General features: G+C 41.8%; 1 protein-coding gene across 9 annotated transcripts in view; it reads left to right on the top strand.

Moving 5' to 3' along the window:
• LOC144511825 (plasma membrane calcium-transporting ATPase 1-like) overlaps positions 1 to 20,829 on the top strand; it is a 269,405-nt gene extending 248,576 nt beyond the window's left edge. For 4 of the 9 annotated variants that reach the window (XM_078242182.1, XM_078242180.1, XM_078242181.1 and 1 more), the window contains 5 exons: positions 1,690 to 1,797; positions 2,561 to 2,743; positions 3,473 to 3,559; positions 16,897 to 16,986; positions 18,283 to 18,733. In XM_078242182.1, coding sequence (XP_078098308.1) covers positions 1,690 to 1,797; positions 2,561 to 2,743; positions 3,473 to 3,559; positions 16,897 to 16,986; positions 18,283 to 18,588 — 774 coding nt within the window. In that variant the 3' untranslated portion in view covers positions 18,589 to 18,733. Of the gene's footprint in view, positions 1 to 1,689; positions 1,798 to 2,560; positions 2,744 to 3,472; positions 3,642 to 16,896; positions 16,987 to 18,282 lie in introns of all 9 variants that reach the window. The other 5 variants (XM_078242189.1, XM_078242188.1, XM_078242184.1 and 2 more) reach the window with 4 other exon arrangements.
• The last annotated feature ends 6,042 nt before the right edge of the window (positions 20,830 to 26,871 follow it).

Below are 26,871 nucleotides of genomic sequence, written 5' to 3'. Positions count from 1 at the left end.
GTGCAGACTCCGCACAGACAGTGACCCGCCCCCCCAAGCTGGGAATTGAACCCGGATCTCTGGCACTGAGGCAGCAGTGCTAAACAGTGTGTTACTGTGCTCTTGGCCTTGAAGGGTAATTTTGTGATGGATAATTTTCAAAACATGAATTTATAGTGGGAACCTTGCCTGCAGGGAATGCACATCAGAAATTCAGACATCCTTTTCCATCCATTTCATTTGAGTAGGGACAAAAAAGATGCATCCTGATTCCCAGCGCGTGCCCCTTAGCGGCAAATCCTCCTGCAGCAACTTGGTTCAGCAAATTTACCCATGTAATGTAAATTTTAGTTGTGAGAAATTTGTACAACTGCAGATCTTTGCAGCAGAATCTCACTTAAATTGTATGGAGGGCTTGCACAATCTGGAATTTGACTGCAGTTAGTTCAAATTCAGAACTAAAGGGGCTTCAACACACTCGGACACTAATGTCCTCAGTAATTTCCCCAAGTTACACCCTCCATATTACGATCATGTGTATCTAACGCCATTTTGCATTACTATAAAACTAAAGGTTGCATATCTACACCATTAGAGAACTGAAGACATTGCAGGGCTGTTGAGTTTCTGCACCATTTGTACCTCTAACCAGAGCAGTGAAAGGTGAAGCACAACGTTTAGTTCTCATGCTTTCGGGGTGACTTACGAAAAAATCAAAATCCTGGTGCCATCTGACAAATCACTGCTCACTTGCTTATTTGATCAAACTCTGTTGTGGCTTAAGAGTGATGGTAAGGAATTTGCTGTTGAACTGAAATATTAAGTTTGATGTGGAGTTGCAGATGAACAAAGTTGTTAACATGCTGACGAATTTTAAGATTTAGATCAGATAGTTGGGTGCATTGGCCATGCTAAATTCTCCCTCCGTATACCCGAACAGGCACCAGAGTGTGGCGACTCGGGGGTTTTCACTAACTTCATTGCAGTGTTAATGTGACACTAAAAAATAAACTTAAACTAAAACATGTTAGTGTAAGATTTGGTCTCATCAAGCTTTTTGTCAGCTTATCCATTAGAGGTGAGGTGATGGCAAAGTGGTATTATCGCTGCACTATTAAGCCAGAAATTCAGCTAATGTTCTGGGGACCCGGGTTCAAATCCCACCAGAGCAGATGGTGGAATTGGAATTCAGTTTTTTAAAAATCTGGAATTAAGAACCTACTGATAACCCATGAAACCATTGTCGATTGTCGGAAAAACCCATCTGGTTCACTAATGTCCTTTAGGGAAGGAAATCTGCTGTCCTTACCTGGTCTGGCCGACATGTGACTCCAGAGCCACAGCAATGTGGTTTGAATCTCAACCACCCTCTGAACAAGGGCAACTAGGGATGGGCAATAAATGCTGGCCAGCCAGCGACGCCCATGTCACACATGAATTTTTAAAAAACTACTGGAAGTAGTTTTTTAAAAAATTGTTTGTAAGTAGCACATCAATGTAAGCCCCTGTTTCAAGTTCCCAAAATTCCCTTATGGGTAGAAATATTAGTTTGGCGAGCTCTGTGAAAGTGAGACTCGTACACCAGATTTTAGGTTCCTGTATTTTGAAAATGAATGCTGTCTGAAAATTAATACTTTATGATTTAAGATGTGAGGCTCTGATCTGATGCGAGTTATATAATTAATACTTATTGGTTTCTTTTTGCTACAGATTGTTATTGTGGAGTTTGGAGGGAAGCCGTTTAGCTGCTCGGGGCTAACTCTTGATCAGTGGCTGTGGTGCATTTTCATTGGGGTTGGAGAGCTTCTTTGGGGACAGGTAAGCTACAGTATTCATCTGTCACTGATCCACACAGTTAGCAGTTTCAAAATGCGGCCAACCTAATCGAGACCAAGTCCAGCAAACATTACAAATGTGCCTTTCTACTGTTTTGATTGTTCAGTCATATTCTTGATGGGGTTTTTGTTATCGCCCAAGAGGGACGGTGCTATGCCAGCTTAACTTGAATGACAAGATGACCTGAGAAGGTTTTTGCCTTCTTAATAGCATCAACATGCAACCTTTTAATATAATAAAAATGTCCCAAGGCTCTTAACAGGAATGATCGGATTTTTTTTAAAACTATCACAGTGGCTTCAGTTTATCCAGTCCTCGGGGTGGCACGTTGGCACAGTGGTTAGCAGTGCTGCCTCACAGCACCAGGGACCCGGGTTCGATTTCGGCCTCGGGTCACTGTCTGTGTGGAGTTTGCACGTTCTCCCCATGTCTGCGTGAGTTTCCTCCAGGTGCTCCGGTTTCCTCCCACAGACCAAAGATGTGTGGGTTAGGTTGATTAGCCATGATAAATTGCCCCTTAGTGTCAGGGAGGTTAGCAGGGTAAATACGTGGGGTTACAGGGATAGGGCCTGATTTGTTGTCGGTGCAGACTCGATGGGCCAAATGGCCTTTTTCTGCGCTGTAGGGATTCGATGATTATCCACTGCTTTATGACTTTGAACATTCGCACCCTTCCTTCATTTTGCTCCACAATGTTCAAAATTGGAATCGTGCAAATTAAAGCAAGTCAACGTATTTTCTTCAGCTAATCTCCACGATTCCGACGAGCCGCCTCAAGTTCCTGAAGGAAGCTGGCCATGGCACAACGAAGGACGACATCCCCGAGGGAGAGTTGATGGAGGATAATGACGAGATTGACCATGCCGAGATGGAACTTCGCCGGGGCCAGATCCTCTGGTTCAGAGGTCTGAATAGAATCCAGACTCAGGTATGCTGACAAACTCATAGCCCACCACAGCAAAGGATCGCTGACTGGAAGCCGTTGTTCAAAATGAACTAGACAACATTTCCCCCCTCAAAAAAAAAGCTGCCAGTTTCCATTATTGTTACCAGTGTCTTTCGGTGGACTGTTTTTTTTTTTGTTTTTAAATCAAATAGTATTTATATAAACTGTCCCTCCTCTAGGTAATGTCCATCCAAAGTTATATCAAGTGCTTAGAACCAATCTGTATTCAAATTCTTGTTTAACTGGCCAAAAAATAACCTCTGCTTCAGGACTCCTATTCTTCTGTCTCTCTCCCCTCTCTTCAAATGGCTGTTACACATTTTCATAGTGCCTTTTTTTCCTTTATACTATTCTATTCTTGTTGTGGGGCGCTTGATCTTGTCCAGTATAACTGGGACTCTACTTCTTTTCAGTTATTTTTGCTGTTTTTTTTTGCTTTATTTTCCTCGTCTCTCCACCCACTTTCTTCCTTTCTCCAATCACTTCCTCTCTTTGCCTCCTCATTCCCTTTTGTTCTCAAGTCTCTCCCTTTCAGCCCCCAATCTTCCCCTCTTCCCTCTTCCCCTCCCTCCAACCCAGTTCTGTTCTCTCTCTCTCTCTATCTCTCTCTCTAACCACCTTTGCCTGCTCGCGTGCTCTCACACCCGCATCCTCGCTCTTTCAACCTTTTCGATGTGGAGCAAAGCTGTCTTACTCTCTGATTCTTTGCAGATGGGCGTTGTGAACACATTCCAGGGTGGACCTTCCTTGCAGGGAGCGCTGAGGCGGCAGCCTTCCATAGTCAGCCAGCACCACGATGTAAAAAATCTTTCTACCCCAACACATGTAGTGCTTTCTACTGGCAATACTACTCCTACTACTTCTGCTACTACTGTGGGGCGTGAGTGCCGGTTTCTTAAAAACTGCATGAAATTAATATCATCTCCGTCCATGCACTTAACTTATTACTATCCTTCTTTTCCCCTTTTAGTTTCCTGAATGTTCTCTCATTTCAGCCTATTTTGTTTTATTTTTTTATTTCAAAGGTTGCTGCATCTAAACGTTTTTCTTTTTCTCACAGGAATGGAGTTTTTCAGATAAATACTCAAAAGATGTCATTTTAAAAGTTATATATAAATGAAGTAGGGGTGCAACGATTATTATATAATTTAAAAATCTGTCTGACCAATATTGAATGTTTTTTCCTCCGATTTCCTGGATAGATTGAATATGCGCTAAATAACCAGTGCATTCATCTAAAACAAAGCAAATACATTAACATAGGTTTCTTTTTCCAGACTGATTTATAAAATAGTTTTGAAGGGCATCTAAATCCTGCTTAGAGGTTAAAAGGTTTGACATCAAGTGCCTGTTTAGCAGAGATCCTGACATTTATTATGTAACAAATTCCCCTTGGTACAGATATAGTTTTAAGATTTCAGCACCTTAGAAATCATAGAATCCCTGTAGTGCAGAAGGAGGCCATTCTGCCCATCGAGCCTGCACCGACCACAATCCCACCCAGGCCCCACCCCCATAACCCCATATATTTACCCTGCTAATCCCCATTTTAGGGCAATTTAGCATGGCCAATCATCCCACACATCTTTGGACTGTGGGAGGAAATCGGAGCACCCGGAGGAAACCCATGCAGACAGAGAATGTGCAAACTCCACACACACACACACACACACACACACACACACACACACACACACACACACACACACACACAGTCATCCGAGACCGGAATTGAACCTGGGTCCCTGGTGCTGTGAGGCAGCAGTGCTAACCACCTTGCCACCGTGCCGCCCATTACCTTGGGGGTGATGACTTTCTATTTGAAAGGGATAGTTTAAAAAGTTTTTTAAAATGCATTTATCAGTGTCACAAGTAGGCTTACATTAACACTGCAATGAAGTTACTGTGAAAATCCCCTCGTCGCCACACTCCGGCACCGGTTCGGGCACACTGAGGGGGAATTTAGCATAGCCAGTGCACCTAAGCAGTACGTCCTTTGGACTGTGGGAGGAAGCTGGAGCACCCGGAGGAAACCCACACGGACACGGGGAGGACATGCAGACTCTGATCAGCCAGTGACCCAAGCTAGGAATCAAACCTGGGTCTCTGGCACTGTGAGGCCATTGTGACACCCAGATAGTGCTTCAGACGCATCTACCTGTGAGATTGGCCTGTGCTGCTATTTAGAACATGCGGACAGTGAGACTTCCACAATCCATCTTTGCCTGTAAGCCAATTTAATTTTGGTCCTCTGGGCTGAGAAAGTAAGGAATAGGAGCAGGGACGAGTTGTGCAGTTTCTCAAGCTTCCTCCCTTATTCAGTAAGATCAGAACTGATCATCTATCTCAACTGCACTTTTCTGCTCTACCCCCCAAATTCCCATTTCCCTCATATCCCAAAGCCTATTGCACAGTACCAGCTGTGAGACATTTTGCCAATGTTATAGGGTTAAAATGAGTGTTAAATTAATCTATAATTTCACCAGAGATTAAAAGCTTCAATAAAAACTGGAGCACTTTAATGGTCACCCTATATTGTGGCAGCGTCGCACAATTAATGCACCAAATGACAATTGCCAGTGCTTTTAAGGGTTGACTTAATAACCTTGAGCTCATTTTGCTCTTCTGCTTAGTGCCCCTTTTGAAATCAACGAATTGGAAAGTTTATATTTGGATTTGGGACAGGGGCAGTGATGTCAGCACCGGGCACTTCCTTAAACGCAGGGATGTCACAATACAACTTTTTAACAGCTGGTAACTGAATCCTTTCATAGGCACATGTTTTCTTGTAGCTTGCAGCTGTATCTGGTTCTGTGGAGCACTAATCCCATTTTACTGTACCAAAGGGCCAGACAAATCGAGGTTGGATTGGACCAATGCTGCTATGTCGTCATATGATACTGGAATTGTCAAGATAATTAAACATTTCTTCCAGGCGACAAAAATCTCTCTTCTGCCCTTTGTTGTTCTTGCAGTAATTGAGTTTTGGTATTCCAATTTTGTTGAAGGAAATATTGTGCAATATGCGACTTGCCTTATTGTATTCTGACATCCTTGTGGTGGCTCAATGGTGAAAGCCTGTACGTGCACAATGAGACTGTGATTCCACTGCTGAATTTCAAATATTCTTTGCACCTCTGATAGATGAGTTTTATTGTCTATTAATCTGGCTTTAGTTCACAGTGTAAATGTTCGAGTGTAAGCCCAAGAGTTTTTTGAGGTTTTTTTTCCCCCAAAAGTGCCTGAGATCTACGGTACAAATGCTCAATGCAAAAGTTGTGAATCGATTTGACAAGTCGAATTTGTTTTCATCTCTGGGCATCCTTAGCAGTAAGGTAGTGAGCACCATTCAGTGCAAAAGTGAGAGATGCTGTACTCTCAAACTGTAAAAAGTTACAAATTGTTTAAAGTTTATTTACAAGTCGGTTTACATTAATGCTGCAATGTGGTTACTGTGAAAATCCCCTGTGAAAATTGGATTCAGTAGTTAAGGCCATCAGTCATGATTTAAGTATTAATTTTTGTATTGTTTGTGAAATGGTCCGAAATTCTAACTGAACTCCTGTCATCTTTAGATCTGGAGTATAGGCTGTGTGTGTGGCTGTGTGTGCGTAAAAGTCATTAAAAACCAGTTGCTCAAGTTTAGATAATTGGTAATTGTGGGCTTTAGCACCGTAAAGTACCTTTTCTGAAGGTACATGTGCAGTTGGCTGCATTGCAGAAACCACTGCAGTTTATTGATCGCGATGTCCAGGTTGCTGTGTGTGCGCTGAACCAAAACACCATTTATTGAGTTTACCATTGTGCTGCTATCATCATTCAGCCTTAAAAAGGGGGAGGAAAGTAATGTCCAATCTCCTTGAAAAAGTGATTCTAAAATGCTACCATTGTCTCCGGGAAGAATATTTATTTGTAATGTGTGACAGTTAATTACTGGAAGCCAGACTCTTTCCAGGTAAACACATCTTTCTTTTGCAGCAGAAGATGGTGCTTGTGAAAAGTATGTTATTTACTGTTTACTGATTGCGATGTGAAGACTGCATCCTTTTTTTACTTACTTTTTGTTGTCTTGCCATTGAGCTTTCAGCATTGCTTCATTGCCTTGGGAACAGTGATGTTGTATGGAATTTAAAGCCATAATGTTTTTTTTTTATCTTAAGTTAATAGCAGCAAGGCATGTCAAAGATGTTTTTATTTTTTTAAAAGTTGTACATGTAGCTGTCCATTTCTGCTTCTGAGCTACGAGCACAGGTAAGTTTTGAGCTTGTAAACTGCTGCTTTGAAATGGAATGGCAAGTGTGGAACATTGACAGTTTGTGCAGTTTGGTTCTGGTCAAGTAATGTCATCGCTTGCCAATTCAGTAGTATTGCCGTTTTATAATCTACTGAAGGAGCTCTTAATACCATGTCATCTATCACTGCACCAATGGGAATGCCTTCACTCAACTTCTCATGAGCTTGGGAGAGCATTTTTTTTTTAAGTGTTTGAGTAAATTGGAGGAAGCTGTAATGTATTGGGCAAGACTGTATAATTTTTAATCTTGATATGTTGTTCCTGCAATAAGATTTGTGGGGTGGCTTGCCACAGGATTCTACCTTGTATTGAATTGTCTCCAAATAGTTTAGATGTGTCTCAGGGCATCTGTTGCAAACTTTTAAGGAGAATGTAAACCACTTGGTTTTTTTTCCAGAAAATTTGAGCACAGTAGTTTAAACAGTTGAAAGCATGCGATGCGGGAACAATTTCTATTTCGTCACATTGGGTTTAGTTACGTAGAATGTCATTACATACTGGAAGCCTACCTGAAAGACAAGTGCAACCATCAAAAAGCTTTGGTTCAACAGCAGCTTGGATCGAACAAATATGTTGATGGTTTTCCATTCAAGTGCAGGGTGGGAGACTGCACTCAACGTTAAAATGAGTTCAATAAACTCATGCAGAGAAAAAGGAAATCAGTTACTGGCATCAGTGTGAATTGAAAAGTAGAAACTGTAACACACTATGTACTGTGAAACGTACAGTAAATGTGTGGGATTTAATTTCTTAACATTTCATAGAATCCCTACAGTGCAGAAGGCGGCCATTTGACCCATCGAGCCTGCACTGATGATAATCCCACCCAGGCCCCACCCCGTAACCCCACATATTTACCTTGCTAATTCCCCAGACACTAAGGGGCAATTGAACATGGCCAATCAGCCTAGCCCACACGCATGTCTTTGAACTGTGGGAGGAAACCAGAGCACCCGGAGGAAACCCACGCAGACACGGGGAGAACGTGCAGACTCCACACAGGCAGTCACCCAAAGCTGAAATTGAATTAGGGTCCCTGGAGCTGTGAGGCAGCAGCGCTAACCATTGTCCCACCGTGCCGATATTGAGCTTTATAGAGCTACATCGTTGCATCTTTTACCATAGTTCACAAACATACCCAGCCAGTGGCTGAGCTGTAGAGACCATGAAGGCAAGGCCTGGGGAGGGGCTTTTACGATGCACAAAACACCCGAGCCCGTGCTATGATGGGGCATAATTAAGGCAACATGCATGTACCCAGTAGCAAGGTAGCATTGCGGTGTGAAGGATGTCATTTCCGGTTCAGCAGTGTGAAACGCAGTGAGAAGAAAGGAGGGGTGGTGGTAATGGTGGCAAAGATTGCAGAGAAAGCAGCAAGAGTCTGCAACCACCACAAAAACTGAGCTTGGTGAGCAAGATTAACTAATTCTTCACCAGGCCACTAAATAGAGCAGTGCAGGAGACCATTACCAACACAGGGAATGGGGGTGATCGGAAAGCAGACTAAAGCCAACAATAATTATTTTGATAAGTATATCGGACTGTTGCAACTTGAGGGGTCTAGTCCAGGTAATGTGGATAATTATCTGACTCTGCTGGGGGGACTGGAGCATAAGTTACAAGTGCCCGGATTACTTGTGTTGACCACAGTTATTTCTTCAAAGATGAGCCCCAGTGACTTGAGTGCAGGCTGGGCAAATGTCTCTAAATATCACAAACTATCCATAGAATCACAGAATCCTTACAGTGCAGAGGAAGGTCATTCAGCTCATGTAGAGGAGTATAGAGCCGAGAGGTTAAGCAATGCTGCACTGCAAATAAAAGATCTTATTGAAAATGTAAATTGGCATCCTTTATAAAAATCATAGAATCCCAACAGTATAGAAGGAGGCCATTCGACCCAGCGAGCCTGCACTGACAGCTATCTCACCCAGGTCCTCTCCCCACAACCCCACATACTTAACCTGCTAGTCCCCCTGACACTTAAGGGACAATTTAGCCTGGCTAGTCCACCTAACTTGCACATCTTTGGAATGTGGGAGGAAAGCAGAGCACCCGGAGGAAACCCACGCAGACACAGGCAGAACCTGCAAACCCCACACAGACAGTGACCCGAGGCTAGAATTGAACCTGGGTCCCTGGCGCTGTGAAGCAGCAGTGCTAGGCGCTGTGCTGTGACCTGCTGAGTAATTCCAGCACTTTCCGATTTTAGTTCAAATTACCAGTATCAGCGATATTTTTGCTTTAACATCAAGGCAATGTTAAGATTGAAGCAACAACATGAAGCAAACAGGGTTGCAAGCTCAATAAAACATTTACTCAAAATTAGATGCTTTTCTCTGCTAGTTTTGTCCCCATTTCTGCTCCAAAACCCAAGGCCTGAGTGCGCTGACAGCCGGGATCCAGTAACTGAGATCCATTTCTATTCTAATCCATAACAACTGCAGAATTTAAGTCTCCAGAGTTCCGATATACTTTTCAAAACACTAATTGTTGGCTTTAGTCTGCATTCCGATCACCCCCATTCCCTGTGGTGGTAATGCTCTCCTGCACTGCAAGTGCTCTATCTAGTGGCCTGGTGAAGAACTAGTTATTCTCGTTTACCAAGCTCAGTCATTGTGGTAGTCATGGACCCTTGCTGCTTTCTCTGCAATCTTTGCCACCATTATATCTGCAAAGAGATATAGATAGGATGCAGAGCTGGGCTGAAAAATGGCAAATGGAGTTTAACCCTGACAAATGCGAGGTGATTCATTTTGGTAGGACAAATTTAAATGTGGATTACAGGGTCAAAGGTAGGGCTCTGAAGAATGTGGAGGAACAGAGAGATCTTGGGGTTCATATCCATAGATCTCTGAAGGTTGCCACTCAAGTGGATAGAGCCGTGAAGAAGGCCTATAGTATGTTGGCGTTCATTAACAGGGGGTTTGAGTTTAAGAGCCGTGGGGTTATGCTGCAACTGTACAGGACCTTGGTGAGACCACATTTGGAATATTGTGTGCAGTTCTGGTCACCTCACTACAAGAAGGATGTGGAGACACTGGAAAGAGTGCAAAGGAGATTTACCAGGATGCTGCCTGGTTTGGAGGGTAGGTCTTATGATGAAAGGTTGAGGGAACTTGGGCTTTTCTCTTTGGAGCGGAGGAGGTTGAGAGGAGACTTGATAGAGGTTTATAAGATGATGAGGGGGATAGATAGAGTGAACGTTCAAAGACTATTTCCTCGGGTGAATGGAGTGGTAACGAGGGGGCATAACTATAGGGTTCATGGTGGGAGATATAGGAAGAATGTCCGAGGTAGGTTTTTTACTCAGAGTGGTTGGGGTGTGGAATGGACTGCCTGCAGGGATAGTGGAGTCAGAAACTTTAGGAACATTTAAGAAGCTATTGGATAGGCACATGGAGTACTTCGGGATGATAGGGAGGAAATAGCTTGATTTGGGTTTCAGACAAAGCTTGGCACAACATCGTGGGCCGAAGTGCCTGTTCTGTGCTGTACTGTTCTATGTTCTATTACCACCACTCCTCCTTTCTTCTCACTGCGTTTCACACTGTTGAACCGGAAATACATCCTTCACGCCGCAATGCCACCTTGTTATCAGGTGCATACATGTTGTCTTAATTGTGCCCCATCATAGCACATCGTAAAAGCCCCCACCCCCCCCCAGGCCTTGCCTTCATGGCTAATTGGCTAACAAAGGGAACACTGAAAAGGGGCGGCAAGATGGCACAGTGGTCAGCACTGCTGCCTCACATTGCAGGAGCATCGCACTGTGCCGCCCTGCCGCCCAAATGAAGTAGTGTCCGTGCACTCTTAGAGAATTTCATGGGAAAAGTGATCCTGCTAGAAATGACAGTTTGTTTTTGCTGCAGTATCGATTTTGTCTTGAGGCATTTCTGACCATTATGGTTTTTGTATTAGCTATCGCTATCAATAAGCATTGAGGATTTCTGCAGTCTTTAACTGAAACCACTTGGACATCATGTTGGATGGTGAAAAAGGATATAAAATGTCTGCTTTGCAAATCCATCCATTAAATTCTTAGACAGTCAGACTGTTGTATGTCCTGTTATGAATGCATGATTGCAGCTTAATCTGCTTTTAAATCAATTTTATTACCCATTGCTGGTGAAGGCCATTTATCATTGTCAGGGTTATCTTCTGCTTAACTTTTTCTTTGTAAGCACAAACTTATCACTTAATATTCATGAGCAAACTTCATTTGTAAATAAATTATTTAAAGGAACAATGCTGAATGCATTCAGTAGTTTAAAAAAACAGAAATGAACCATCGAAGAGTGATTTCTTTCCAGGTACGTGGGACTTTTAATTTCCAGTAATTCTAGAAAATGAGTTTTAATTTTTAAAAATTATTGGAGTAAAAATCTTCAGTGCTACAGCTAAGATGTTGTCAAGGCCCAAAGCCTTTGATGAATTCAGCGAACATAACCACAGCTTGATATCACATGGAACTGCCTAAAGACTGGCATCTGTGATGGGGACCCCTCGAGGCAGTCAAGATGGATCCTCTACTTGATGTTTCTAGCTGAAGGCTGTAGGTTTTTAAAATGATAAATATTTCATTACATAAAGTGGGACTAGAACCAATAACTCAGACTCAGGGGCGAGACTGGACCTTAGGGGAGGCAATGGCCTAATGGTATTATCACTTGCCTATTAATCCAGAAAAATCAACTAATGTTCTGGGGACTCGGGTTTGAAAACCGCCACAACAGATGGCAGAATTTGATTTCAATAAAAGGTATCTGAAAGTAAGAGTCCACTGATGACCATGAAACCATTGTCGCTTGTCGGAAAAACCCATCTGGTTCATTAATGCCCGTTAGGGAAGGAAATCTGCCATCCTTACCTGGTCTTACCTTTGACTCCAGAGCCACAGCAATGTGGTTGAATCTCAACTGCCCTCCAAGGGCAACTAGGGATGGGCAATAAATGCTGACTCGTCAGTGTCACCCATGTCCCACGAATGAATTTTTAAAAAAATATAGTTCATAAGCTACTATCAACTAATAATCATAAAATCGTACAGCGCCGAAGAGGCCTTTCGGCCAAACGAGTCCGCACCGTCACATTAGAAAGACTTGAACTCCCACCTAATCCCATCTGCCAGCACTTGGAACATAGCCCTGAATGTTATGATGTGCCATGTGCTCATCCAGGTACTTTTTAAAAGGATGTGAGGCAACCCGCCTTTACCACCCTCCCAGGCAGTGCATTCTAGACTGTCACCATCCTCTGGGTAAAAAAGTTTGCCCTCACACCTACCCTAAACCTCTTGCCCCTCACCTTGAACCTATGTCCTCTCGTAACTGACCCTTCAACAAAGGGGAACAGCTGCTCCTTATCCACTCTGTCCATGTCTCTCATAATCTTGTACACATTGATCAGGTCACCCCTCAGTCTTCTCTGCTCCAACGGAAACAACCCAAGCCTACCCAATCTCTCTTCATAACTTAAATGTTCCATCCCAGGCAGCATCCTGGTGAATCTCCTCTGCTCCCCCTCCAGTGCAATCACATTCTTCCTACAATGTGGCAACCAGAACTTCACACAGTACTCCAGCTGTGGTCTCACCAAAGTTCTATGCAACTCAACATGACTTCTCTGCTTTTGTAATCTATGCCTCGACTGATAAAGGCAAGTGTCCAATATGCCTTTTTCACCACCCTACTAACGCCCTTCCGCCTTCAGAGATCTGTGGACAAACGCTAAGGTTCCTTTGATCCACAGAACTTCCTAGTGTCCTACCATTCATTGAGTAATTTCTTGTCAAATTATTCCTTCCAAAGTTTATCACCTTACACTTTTCAGTTAAATTCCATGTGCCACCTATTGCACATTTGACTATTCTGTCTATATTTTCTTGTCGCCCAAGACACTCCGCCTCACTGTTAACCACCCGTCCAATCTTTGTGTCATCCACAAATTTACTAATCCTACCCCACACATAGTAATCCATGTCATTTACATAAATGATTAATAATAAGGGACCAAAAACTTATCCCTGTGAACACTGGCTTCCAGGCACTAAAGCAGCCATCTGTCATCGCTCTGTCTCCTACATCTGAACCAATTTTGAATCCACTTTATCAAATTATCCCATGTTTATTTACCACCTTTACAAGTCTCCCATGTGGGTCCTTGTCAAAGGCTTTGCTGAAATCCATATAAACTACATCGACTGCACTACCCTCGACTGCACACCTGGTCGTCTCCTCAAAAACTTCAGTCAAATTTGTTAGGCATGACCTCCCTTTGATGAAGCCATGTTGACTATTCCTGATCAAGCTTTGCTTCTCCAAGTCGAGATGGATGCACTCCTTTGGAAGTTTCTCCATTAGTTTCCCTACCGCTGAAGTGAGACTCACTGGTCTGTAGTTCCCTGGTTTATTTCTACAACCCTCCTTAAATAGCGGAACCACATTAGCTGTTCTCCAGTCATCTGGCAACTCCCCTGTGGCCAGAGAGAAATTGAAAATTTTGGTCAGGGCCCCTGCAATCTCCTCCCTTGCCTCCCACAGCAGTCTAGGGCACAGTTCATCTGGACCTGGAGATTAATCCACTTTTAAGATTGCCAACACCTCCACTATCTTGTCCTTCCCTATGTCAATTTGCTCAAGAACCCTCCGTCTCTCTCCCTGAATGCCATACCATTGTCCTCGTTCTTTTGGGTGAAGATGGATGTGAAGTATTCATTAAACATTCTGCCAATGTCCCCTGGCTCCATCTACAAATTGCCCCCTTGGTCCCTAATGGGCCCTACCCTTTCCCTAGTTATCCTCATCCGATAAATGCCGATCCATTGTCTTCAGCCATGTCTTTTGCACTGACGTGCTGGGTACTCCCTTCTTTGAGCATGGGGATGTTCATGGGGCCGCTTCCTTCTGTCAGTTGTCTAATTGTCCTCTTTCATTCACAGCTGGATGTGGCAGGATTGCAAAGCTTTATCTGATCCTTTGATTGTTGTAGCATAGTTCTTGGTCCAAAGCACACTGCTGCCAGTGTTTAGCAAAGTCTGGGAGCAGGGGTACACAAGGTTCCAAACAACCTTGGGGGGGGAGGGGGGGGTGGTGGGGGGCTCAGGCTCAATGCCAGAAGAACAGCAATCATTGGCTGAGTCATCTGCCACTCAGGATGGTCTATGTGCTGAATGGGCTGCTTTGGCCACTGCAGACAATCTTGCTTGTAGACCATCCCAGTTAACAGGCTACTTGGTCAATGATTGCCGTTCTGGAAAAACAGCAATCATTGGTTGTTGCTCTTCTGAAAGGCAGCAATCGTTGGCTGAGTAGGATGTGCCAGATTCTCCAGTCCCTCCTTTCTTGCTTCCCTCGTGGCCTGTTTGCTTCTGTTTTAAGATTAAGCACCCTTATTCTGGATTTCCCCACCAGAGAATTCTCATTCTCTATCGCCGCCCTATGTAATTGCTTTATCGTTATAAGCAGATAAGCAAGAAGAATACTTGAAGAATACTTGCCTCCCACAGCAGTCTAGGGCACAGTTCATCTGGACCTGGAGATTAATCTGTTGAAAGCTATATTGATCATAGATTAGGCTTAAATATTGATTTAAAGACATTGATGCAGTCATTGGAAAAGTAGCTGGATAATTGAATGTAACATTTCCTAAAACAGATGTAGACACTGAGAATAAGATTGAAGAGTTGACATGAATAGGAGTAAACATGAATGGACGAGTAAGGCTAGAGTAAAGCTTTGGGGATATAGCTTCAAATCCCACCAGGGCAGCTAGTGGAAATCTGCCATCCTTAACCCGGTCTGGCCTACATGTGACTCCAGATCCACAGCAATGTGGTTGACTCTTGACTGCCCTCTAGAATGGCCAAGCAAGCCACTCGGGTCAAGTGCAATCAGGGAGGGCAACAAATGCTGCCCTTGTCAGCAATGCCCACATTCCATGAAAGATTTTTTTTTAAGAAACGTAGCTATTGTTTCTGCTTAAATTAGTTGAACTGCAGTCAGCCCTCAGTGCACTTAGTCCTCACTTAAAGTTGTGGTTGCAGTCCTGAAAATCATGACTTTAAGTGAAATGACTTTGAAGTGAATCATAGTTAAAGCCAGGGTTGGGTTCCTTCAGGCATTTCTTGCCCAGATAAAAGCAATGTAAAGTTGAAATACTGTACCGTATATGTACGGCACTGTAAACTACTGTATAAAATGCATCGCTAAAGATAAAAGAAATACAATATACAAATTAAACTATTTTTAAAAAAATTACAGTACCTGTCACCACCTCAGTACGCGGTACTTTTAGATAGACCAGTCCCCATCTAGTGACAGAAGTTGGCTGGTGCAGTTAGCAGTCACCAGCACTGACCAACGTCTAGATGGAGCCCAAGGACTTGGTGCGAGTTCAGGAGCAGAACCAGGAGTTGGGAGCCACTGAAGAGCAGACCCCAAGGACTTGGGTAAGAGCAGAGGCCTGGAGGCAAAGGAGGTGTGGGGGGAGTCGGCAAGGCGGGAATAGGAGGAAGGGGGCGAGAGTGCAAGAACTGTGGGAAACGTTATAAGAGTAGACAGGCCATAGAAGAGGAAGTCTGTGGCAATGTTAAAATGAAACGGACGACATTGAATTGATATATTGACACTACATTAATCTTGTTGAATGAGTTGAAGTTAAACAAGGACTTGCTGAAGTAACATTAGAGATTAGTTCCATTCCATTTCAGTTTTTATGCCACAAATGAAGATTGAATGAATTCGAACATGTGGTTATGTTATTGTATTTACTTTCCTCACGTAACAGGAGGATAAGGGCTAAAGTCTGTATTGCATGTATTTGATGTCTTTAGGTGGGGAGGGAAGGGAGAATGTAGGAAAATGTGGTGAGTCTGATTTAAAGAATTCCGCATCTTCCTGATGTACTAACGTCACCTTAGATTTTGAGTTATGCACCGTGACAATGTTGTAATAAATGATCATTAAATCCCAGGGGAGTTCACTCTTCAACTCAATGCAGCACAGGAAGCAAAGATGCACAAACTATCTTTCCAATAGCACAAATCCTCCCCAAGAACAATCCAGTAAATGGACCGGTTTGGGCTGAGGCTACTGATTCCACTGCTTTTCTGTTGCTCACTAACACCTATTTTATCTGACTCTCTTAATAATCAATCTTTATCCAATTCTATGTATGTTACTGATCTCCTCTTCTCAGAATGTGTATCCGATCCCACCCCCCCTCCCCCCACCCCCAACTCCCCCAATCATTCTAATGGTGTTTAGTTTGCAGAATTTGTTAGACTGACCTAGTTTTCTTATCTTCTTCTTCTGTACCTCGTGTCAAATGAAGGTATTAAAGGAGGGGGGGGATTACGTCAGGTGCCAAATGGCCAAGCCACAGGTTGTTGTCACAATGTGGCGTCTCCAGGTGAAGCCAATCTTTTAGAGATTTGCTTTGATCGACAACTTCGCAGCCGCAGCCTTTTTTGCGAGTGCGCCAAGCGTGCCGCAGGATTGAATATTGGGCCTATACTCGAATGTTTACACCTTCTGTCGCTGCACTGCATGCTTACGTCTTGCTGATTGTGAGCTTGTGTGTTGTGACGTTCAGCTTGTCCTGCTGGTTTTTACCAATAAAAGTTATCGACCATGCACTAAGATATTTTGATGACTAGCATGGGGAAAATTTGAGTTCTGGTTGTTATGCATCATGGTTCCATTGTGTTGTGCAGTTTAGTTGGATTGTGGTAATTTCTTCTTTTCCCCCTGTCGTCTTTGTTGAAGTGATACATTCTTCTTACACTTTGCTTTAAAAGGCAATGTCCAACTTAAGTGATTTTTGGTCCATTTTATTTCAGTGCAGTAAGTGGTACCTTCACAATAATCCAGTGCTCCCATCTTTAGAATGGCACTTGCAGCTGTTGATGGACCCCCCTCCAGATGGAAAAGTAAAACTTAGTGTCTACAGTGCAACCCATTTATACTCATTTGTTTCTTTGTCTGCTTACTATAGAATCCAAAACACCTAGTTTTCTGTTAATTTCTGTGTCATTTATTCAGTTTGATGTCCTAACACCACCCATTTAATGCCCCACGTTTCTTGGGTTACCTTCTGCCATTCTGTACAAACTTGTGGTGTGCGTGTGTGAATGACAAACGCTGCGACGAGCATTTTAATCCCCTGTGTTAGCCTGAGAATGCACTTATACCAGTGGAATGAGTTAACAGTGTTGATTAACCCCAAAGGTTGTATCAGTGGTACAGCTGGGCTTTGATACCCTTGCGTTGTATCGCGGAGTGTTGCGAATCCAACCTTTACATTGCCATCCAGGCTAATGCCCAGTTTGAATCCTTGTTTGCCATCCAGGCTAATGCCTAGTTTGGATCCTTGCTTTCCCACCCCCACATAAGGTGAAGAGAGTCTAAGGTCATCTAACTCCTGAACACCGTAGAGGTTTTAATTCTGGTCACTTGGTTACCCTTTCCATTATGAGGTTTTGCACCACATTTGCAGCTTTTGGGTGGGGAGGAGGGAGGGCTAGAAGCCCACAACATTTCATGGAAGAGATTCACCTTTGCCTAGCTCAGTCTTTTCAAGGTTACACCCCGTATCATTTCTAAAATCTGTTTCATCTTATTTCAGTCCTCCCATGTGGTAGTGCACCTGAACCTTGTTTTTGACTTTTGTTTTCATTTGTTTTTCCAATTGTGTTAGTTTTATAAAAGCTCCTACACGTCCTAAACCTTGATGTTAAATTGAGTTTTTTAATGAGACGCCTCCACGTTTTATTTTAAATTTGTTAGTGACCTATTCAGATGTTCTCACCTCCCGGCTGACATCAGGAATTTAGCTTTGCTGATAAAGGAACATTTTTGAACCATTTAGCTTAAAGAACGGGATGTCGCTTAACAACCAATTTGTCGTCCTCTAAAATCAGGCATTGCCTATTTTAAGTATAGTCTCCATACAAGCATGGAAAAGCCATATCTTTGTTGGAACTTTTTTTGTTGAACAACTAATTTTGATTTTTCTCCATTTGTCACAAGTTACATTTCCGGTGTGTGATTTTTTGTTTTATTTACAGCTTCCACTGCACTCAGTCCTGACCACTTAACATGGGCAACTTGTACAATCTCCATTCTCACAGCACACTTGTGCGCCAAAAACAACCCCCCCCCCACTGTTGATTACCAAGACCAAATGCCTTTCTAACTACTTCCTTTTGGCTCCTCTGCCCCTACAGATCAAAGTGGTGAATGCGTTCCGTAGTTCCTTGTACGAGGGGATAGAGAAACCGGAATCTCGAAGCTCCATCCACAATTTCATGACCCACCCAGAATTCGGAATGGAAGATGACGAGCCTCGAATCCCACTGATTGATGAGACTGACGTAGAAATCAATGGACTTGCCAACTGTGGTGCCCCAAGCCCACCCAATAAGAATAACAACGCTGTTGACAGTGGAATTAATCTCCCTCTCACAGACGCTAGCAAGTTTGCCTCTTCCGCTCCAGGGAGCCCCTTACACAGTCTGGAGACGTCAGTCTGACCCCCAGCCTTTTGAACTCGCAGCTTTCACACTATTTTTGTCTTGTCTTGCAGGAAGCAAAAAAAAATTGTACGTTAGTTGGCAAATTGATGGGAAATCCTCAGATCCTAAAGCATCTTGTGTCGGGTGAAGGGAATGTTTCTGGCATTCTGCCATTTAAACGCGAAATGCCATCTATGTTTTAAAAACAGACCAGCCTGCCATGCCAGAAGAACACACAGAATGATAATAGTTGAGAGTAATTTATAAAGGCTTTTTAATACTCCTGTCATCAGCACTTTGGAGCTTACGAGACTTCAGTTTCAATTTGTTTAAATTGGGAAAGGCCACAAATTTCAATAATGTTGAGGTGATAGGTGGGGGGGAGCTTTCACATATTTCCTGGAGCCTGCAGTTTCCACTATGACAAACCGGATTTGATTCCATAGTCCAGGTTGTATAAATGGGAGGAAAGACTTATTTAAAGTATCGATTGCTAGTTAAAAGTGGCTTGACTTTGACCAATTTCATGTCCATTTTTTTTTGCAGCCAACTGCTAGGTGGCTTCCAACATTTCATTGAATTACGCAAGAGTCAAAGTCTCCTAAATTTTAATGTGCTGGATGTGTGCTCGACTTGACTTGTACACTAAAACTGTCTTTCTGTCTCCTGGCAAGGTGCGATGCATGTCTACCATAGGCCGCCCGATGAAGTGGCCAGCAGAGATGCTAGTCTCCATGGGAAAGCTGCTCAATCAGCAACTTTAGACAATTGGGTGTGGGGAGGGGGCGCGGAAAGGGGAGAGATTGTGTACTTGTATTTTTTTTTTTGGTTCGGCAGGGTGACCAATTTCTTTTAAATGGTTGCTGTTGGCTGCCAGAGTTGTAACTTCCCGTTTAAAATCAAGTGGAAGCAGAATCTAACCATTGTCGATACGCTGGTGGTGTGGGAACATCAGGTGCACACTGAAGCTGTGTTTTGTCTTCTGACAAGGTGACCGATGTCTGAGACTGACAGTCTAAATGAGGCAATTGGAAGCGATTTCTTTCAGTCCTACAATTAATACAGCTGACGTGCGGTAGAGTTACTTTGACCTCAATTTCTCAGAAGACCTGTGACCTTCTAAATTTTCTTTTGGATTTGGACCTTTCTTCAATGAAAGTGGATAACCAATTTAGTAGGAATTTGGTTTGGAATGTACATTTCAGGCAGCTTATTTGCTACTTTGTGCTGCAATGGGGCTCCAATTCCACAATGGCAGTATTGTCTGTTAAATTGTAATTTGGGATTCTTTCTAATGATGCATACACTCAAACCAGAATAGATTGGCTTAACTGGTAGGCGGCATGAGGTAAGCATAATGGCATACAAGTATAACATTTGAATGTGTGCAAAAGGTTCACACAAAGAGCTGTTTTTAAGAACATCAGCAAACCCACTGTATCATCATGCACATTACCATTTAACCTGTTCGCTTGCCTGTATCTGGCTTTGCACATGATACTTCCTCAAATAATGGCCATGCATTGATGCCTTCAGAATTCCCTGAAATCAATGACATGTAGCGTTCTGTGAGTAAAGATAAAAGGAATTTGATAAGGCTCGACAAGAGTTAAGTGAAGTTTCCAGCAAGGGGAGTTAATTAGTGACCAAGCATTCAGACCTTTTTGCTCAAGCATCAACTTGTAATGTTAAGTGGTTGTTGAACAGGTTCACACTCGCAATATCATGCAAACACTGATACAGAAATTTGAGTGAGGAGATATCCTCGGGACAGATCAAGTGCTTGTTGAGACCGTGGAATTTTTTGAGATGATGGCACGAAGTTTTGTACTTAGCCAGCTCCCGCAACTTTGCTGAGCCCCCACTTCTCTGAGGTATTTGTCCACTGGGAAATTGTCGAAAGTTACTCCCTTCCACCCCCTTTGACGTGATCACATCTGCAAAGATAAAATGTACTGCTACATGCAGACAATATTTCTCATCATTTTCCGATCTGAGATCTTTTGAGACATTGGCAAATGCAGAGTTATCTCATTTTCTTTGGTTTTTATGTTTTATTACCCTAAGCTAGATTTTTTTTTCCCCATAATGGGAGTGGGTATAGAAGAGCTGCCAAAGTGAATTTCTAAAGGCTGTTGTACTATTCCTTGGGTGTAAAGACAACAGAAATAATTATAGTTCACACTAAATACAGGAGTAAGCAAGAGAGATGGGTTGTCATTTGTCTTTGATCATATAATTGTATTCCATCGACCAACCAAAAAAGGGATACTGCAGCATTAATAGAAAATGTTGAGTTGTAAAGGAATGTGACAAAGGAGTCCAGCTTTCACTTAACTATCTTTTCTTTTTATCACTATGCACTCACAAAGTGTATCTTTTGCATTAACGTGTTTGTACCCAACCCAAGATCTCTTCTGTCCACTCCTTGCTGGCAAAGTTGTTGAATTATTTACATTGCATCATTTGTAGAAAAGATGGAACCTGTAGCTGTCGTGAATTATTCTAGATCCTACACACAGATCCACTAGTGTTTAGACAACTCTGCTTTGTCACAAAGCTTCATGAGATGCATTTCCCCATTTTATTGTCATTCCACACTTGCATAGGAGGAATGTTGAAATGGGTCTCTACTGAAACCTTTAGCCCTCTTTAGTTAATCTTGTGAGTTAACAGCAGTGTGGCTGAGCATTGAATTCGGAGTCCAACTGGAAGAGCCTCGGAAGTAGATGCTGGAAATCATTTTTGCATTAAACCATTTCCATTTATTTGCCTAAACATTTCACTTCAAATGGCATCTTGTAAACAGTGACTTTTTCACCTAAGCACCCCACTCGATCTACAACTTCGCTTGGTTATTGGGTTTAGCTGGCTGTTAAAGGTGCAGTGACTGATTCGACCAACTGCTGAGCTACAGTGTACGTTCACTTAAGATTTTCTTTTTTAAAGAAAAGTCTTTAAATTTACTTCTCTCAGTCTTGCAGTGGAACTCTGAGTCTCAGGATATTTATTTCCTTCTTTAACAAGACGCCTACACCTTTTTTTAATTGCAGATTTGGACCGATAACATTTGCAGAGAAATCTATATGGCTGTCCCTGCTGTAATGGGTTTGTGGTCTTATATTCCCAGAGAGGCGATAGGTTAGGTGGATTGGCCATGCTAAATTGCCCCTTAGTGTCAGGGAGACTAGCTAGGGTAAATGCATGGGGTTATGGGGATAGGGCCTGGGTGGGATTGTGGTCATTGCAGACCCGATGGGCCGAATTGCCTCCTCCTCTACTGTAGGATTCTAGGCTGGAGAAATAGTTGGGTGTCTGTTGAAAGATCCGATTAGAATCGCTAGTCATGAAGAGATGTGGATGTTCAGTGGTCCAAGCCAGAGTGAAATCCAGTGAGGTCAATGCCATAAGTTTAATATTGCAGATGAATCGATGCAGTTGCACCAGCATTAAGGCACTTTCATAATCAAATGCTTCAAGAGAGCAGCTGTTCTGTGCTGAGGGATTCCCAAGCGAGAGAAGCAAAAGTCAATAGGCTAACACGATGGTTCATATCAGAAGTATGGTTATTATTCAGATTAAAATGAATGCAGGAAGTTCAAAGATATCATTATGGTTAATCTGCCTTGGGATTGAAACGTTGATAACTCCAGAGCTGTGGGAGAATTGGTGTTTAGTGCCTGTTAGTTGCTGTTGACGGAAATAGATTTTAGGTAATTGTTGAAGCAAGCAATAGCACAGGGGCTGTCGTCTACTACCCCTATGAAGTACAAGCGGTAGCCTATGTGAAGCAAATGAGTCCTGTCTTTTAAGTAAAAGCTACGTTTTCTGATGCTGAATGCAGTTTTTAGGTTTGAAGCCTAATTTCCCTCTGTCATTATTCACCTGACTTTTAAGTACATCATCCTCAGTCCATCGTTTTAATACGGAACATGGGTCAAGAGTTGACGTTAATCTTCCTCTGTAGTTAATGCCTGTGCATTTGTGTATTTCCACGGCTCCGTAGAAGCATTAGGATAATTGATTGCAGTTATCTAGTGTTGTTGGCAAGTTTATTTTCATGTACATGAGGCTTATTCCCAATTTATTCTTGTGTGCATTTGCACTTCCAAATGAACCTCACTATAAGGCAGTTGTGGACAATGAATTTTTTCCAGGAATGGTAAATTTTCTTTCTCTTATTTACTGTATTCATGTGCCAGGAAGCTACAAAATGACTGCAAAAAGGCCTTCTCTGGGTCGATTCTGTTTAGTGAGGCTGTGAGAATGAAAACAATTGGCAGTTTTGTTTTCAGCCGTTCAAAGTGAGGATATTTTTCGGTTTAAAAGCTGCTTTCACGTGAAATGTCTCAAAAAATGACAAGTGAAGTCATGTACCTCTGCAGCATAACCTGGGTCTTCCTTTATCGAACAGCACCCACAGCTTGAGGCTTCATTGATTGGCAAAGAGCGATTGTTAGTGATTACTCCAGGCTCATTTCTTGACTGTTATTTTTCACCACGGGTTGAAGGTGTTTTAACATTAACTGATGATGATGCTTGATAGCCCAGCTGCTGCTTCCGCCCAATAAGATTAAACCGCCAAATCTTTGAATTTGTAACTGACTGTGTCATGATGCAGGTTTCGAACAGAATCTTAGGTTTATCTCTAACCCCCTTCCCTTGTCCCCGCCACCTCCAGAGTTTATAAATATCTGCGTCAATGTCTCAGTCAGCACACACAACACTTCAAGTTGAAAAGCATTGTTCGTTATCTGACCTGACTTCTCTCATCTCCCTCCCTTCTATCTTTCTGGCACAGATTTGAGGCAGTGAGACACTGACCTTTCCGGCTGCATTTTTCACTAATATATTTCCCTGGATCCGGGCAAATTTCCACCACAAAGACTCTAAACTATTGATAAAAGAGAATTTCAGATTCTGATAGAGCTATAAAATTGTCAGTGAAACAATACTGTATACTCATTAGAAGCTACTTTCAATAGCTATCTCCTCTCTACCCCAAACCGTGGTGTTAAATTGAATTTAAGAGCTGGTTCCCCCTTGCCCCTCAGGATGCAGGTTGACTAGCAATAGCAAAGCTTTCAACCAATAAGTTAATCCTAATTTTATAGAATGCAACAATGTTCGCATATATTGGTATTCTGTACGTTGATTGTGACTTTGGAATAAAGGAACACCACAAGCTTTCTGTCTATCCTAGCTGTTAGCTGCTCAGAGGGAAGTGCTTAATGCTCAATTTAAAACCATACACCTTTATGGATGAAAGTAGTTTGGGAAGTGTGCAATTCAGAATTGTGATTTGTTAATACAAGTCATGTAGCGGGCTGAAATTTTACTTTTAAATCAGAAATTTCTATAATGAACTAAACTGCTGGTGTTAAACAAATGTTCACTGTTGATGTATCAGTTTGAATCAATGGATATCTACCGCCCTTCCCACTGCACTTTAGACCCAAGGTGGTGTAGCTGGCTGCTTGATGAGGGGTATCTGTACATCAGTCATCACTGGATAAGAGAGGAGAGGCAAAACTGAGCTCGTAGGTATATATAATGTAGCTTTATTTTCTTGATGAGTTGTGGGCTGCCTTCCAAAGCAAAATGAAAACAGTATTACATGAAGTATTCTGTTTCTAACACCCGTTATATGCCTACATGTGTTTGGAGTGCTAACTACCAATATTAAACAAAAAGCAGGTTGGGAAAAAAGGTTTTGATTCCACTAAGAATCCACCTCATTTATTACTTTAACATGGAAAGCAATGTATTTCCACAGCTTTTGGGACCACAAGTGTTATAAAACTATTCTCTCAACTGTGCATAAAAGGCATCCACTGTCCCCCATCTTCTCCAGCACCTTATCATCTAGCCAGGTAAGCTGCTTGAAGAGTGTACATTTTAATTAATAGTTTCCTAAAGGTTTGATCTTGTGGAGCAAGTGATTGTATGGACTGACCTTGCTTCCTAATAGTAAATGGTAGGTAAATGTGAAGAACCAGTTAAAGTGGTGGCACAATTGTGATTGTAGACTGCCAGTTTCCTGACAGCTTTTTGAGGACTTTTCAATCCACCCTCGCCTGGCCCAGAATTTTCTTTGTGATGTTTAAAGTATAAATATATACATATATATATAAAAAAATATATATAAATGCATCTGGATGTTGTCTGTGTGGGTTAGAATTTTTCCAAAAACAAAGTTAAAGCTTTTTTCTGTGTGCCACTTAATGTTGTTTACCAGCAACAAGCACTCGAACCTTGTCAAGCCATGCTTACAGTAAAAGATTATGGGATTTAAGGAGAAATCTACCAACAAACTTTGATCTCTTAACAGCCGAAACACTTGTATGATTTAAACAATTCTAAAGTTGATGAGCTAGAATGTAGGACACTAAACATCATCTCTCCATTCTATTTGATAATAATGACCGACACTTCCTTTATTCAACCTCTTTAATCTTTACAACCAATATCCTTGCAGTTTGTTTAATTTTTTTGAAGCCTTTTTTTTAAAGCGGGAAAGAAATTTACAAAAATTTGAGGCAACGGATTATGCAACAGGATATATGCATGTTTGTGTCACAATGCAGAGTCATCACCTTGGTGATAAGTCCTTGATTTGATAATTATTGATAGACAATTTTATTTCCTATCTATAGACAGTCACTTGGGACATCTATGCTATCATAATAAAATCGTGCTCATTTCTGAAGTTTTTTTATATATATACATTTTGTTGGTCTTAAAAATTTGTCTGAGAATTTTGCTTTTGTGTACAATTCTGTTTCTCTATATAAAATGTTCGGTCTTTTTGGCTTAATTTAAAAAGTGAGCGATACTAGAAAAGTTTTTTAAAAAAACACACTATGGCTTAAGTTATTGAATAAAATGTATGGTGCTGTAGCTTAAAAAGGTATATATCCTGTTCGATGATAAGTTTAAAAAAATAGTGCAGCTTCGCTAACTTATGCCTTGAAAGATGGGATACTTATTAACTCTGGTGTGTGCCCTTTGTGTGTGTGTGTGTGTGTGTGTGTGTGTGCGTGTGTGTGTTTTTGTGTGTCTTTCCTCATGAAGCAAACAGCACAGATCTGGGTGCAATTTCAAACGCACATTATGAAGGAGTTGTGTCATACTTTGGTTGCCCTTCCTCACCTTTTTGTTTAGGAGCTAAGGGAATCCTGTTGTTAGAATACATCCAATTCTTCTGCCTCCACAGTTCACCGTTTTCCAAGAAGCAAATGGTTCCAAATGTTCTCAACTGTGAAATGTTGAACGAAAAAGGCAAAAGGTGTTGCATCAATATCTCTGAGTCTCGGCAGCATTCATGTAGTCCACTTTCATCTGATTCAATGGGACTTGTTCTTGCTCAGCTGAGAAGGCGTTGCGGTATAAAGAAATGAAATAAGACTCGGAGGGAAGTCTTGTGATGCAATTCCATTGCGCAAGTTGAATGTAGCAAATGTATTTTTTGGTTCTGGACAATTCCATCCTTCAATAAATACACTAGTGAAGCTAAACTATTTCTTTTGGAGCAGAAGAGAGCAAGATTATGAAATATCCAGTAGCTAGTGTAATACACACTGGTATTTTTGTAATAAAAAAAAAGAAAAACTTATTTAAAAATTTAGAAAATGACTGAATAATTATGTGGTATGCATGACTTACTGTGGTGGATCAGAACAATATGTACCCTGGTGTGTTTGCCACATTAGAGTTCAGCTTGGAGTGCTGATGCTTTATCTTGCATTTTGATATTTTTCTCTTATTACCAGTGACATAACCTCTATGTAAAATGTTTTGCATGTATTTATATGGTTCTTGTGATGGAATGATTAGTCAAAACAGCTTCTTCCAGAACACACCACAATCTGACTAGTACATTCGATTGAGAAGCAAAAACACAAATTTAAAAAAAGAAATTGGCAATGATTTATCAAACCTTAAACGCGTGATTCTAGAAGCTTCAGAGTATTTTTTTACAAGCAGCCTGCATTTGTGAATCATGAAGAATAATGTATCCTGCAATCTTTGTGTATTGAAAGAAAAGAATAAATATTTCTCCATCAGTTGTTTATGGATAACTTTTTTATCCTGTTGTAAATAAACCTTTTTTTTGTTTATTTTGAACTATGCAAATGGGGTCCGTAACTGTTTTCTTTTTACTTTCTCTTCAGTTAAATCTGTGTTTTGGTGGAATGTGTCTTGTTTTGGACGATGTGTAAACCATTTTTGTAGTAAATGAACATGTGGAATGCAGTCTCTCCTTTTCCTGTTGAGCGAAGTTCAGACAAAGATGTCGAT

This window comes from Mustelus asterias, chromosome 25 (genome assembly GCF_964213995.1).
Source record: "Mustelus asterias chromosome 25, sMusAst1.hap1.1, whole genome shotgun sequence".
NCBI lineage: Eukaryota > Metazoa > Chordata > Chondrichthyes > Carcharhiniformes > Triakidae > Mustelus > Mustelus asterias.
The sequence above is the reverse complement of the archived record's forward strand: the minus strand, read 5'-3'. Positions and strand labels throughout refer to the sequence as shown.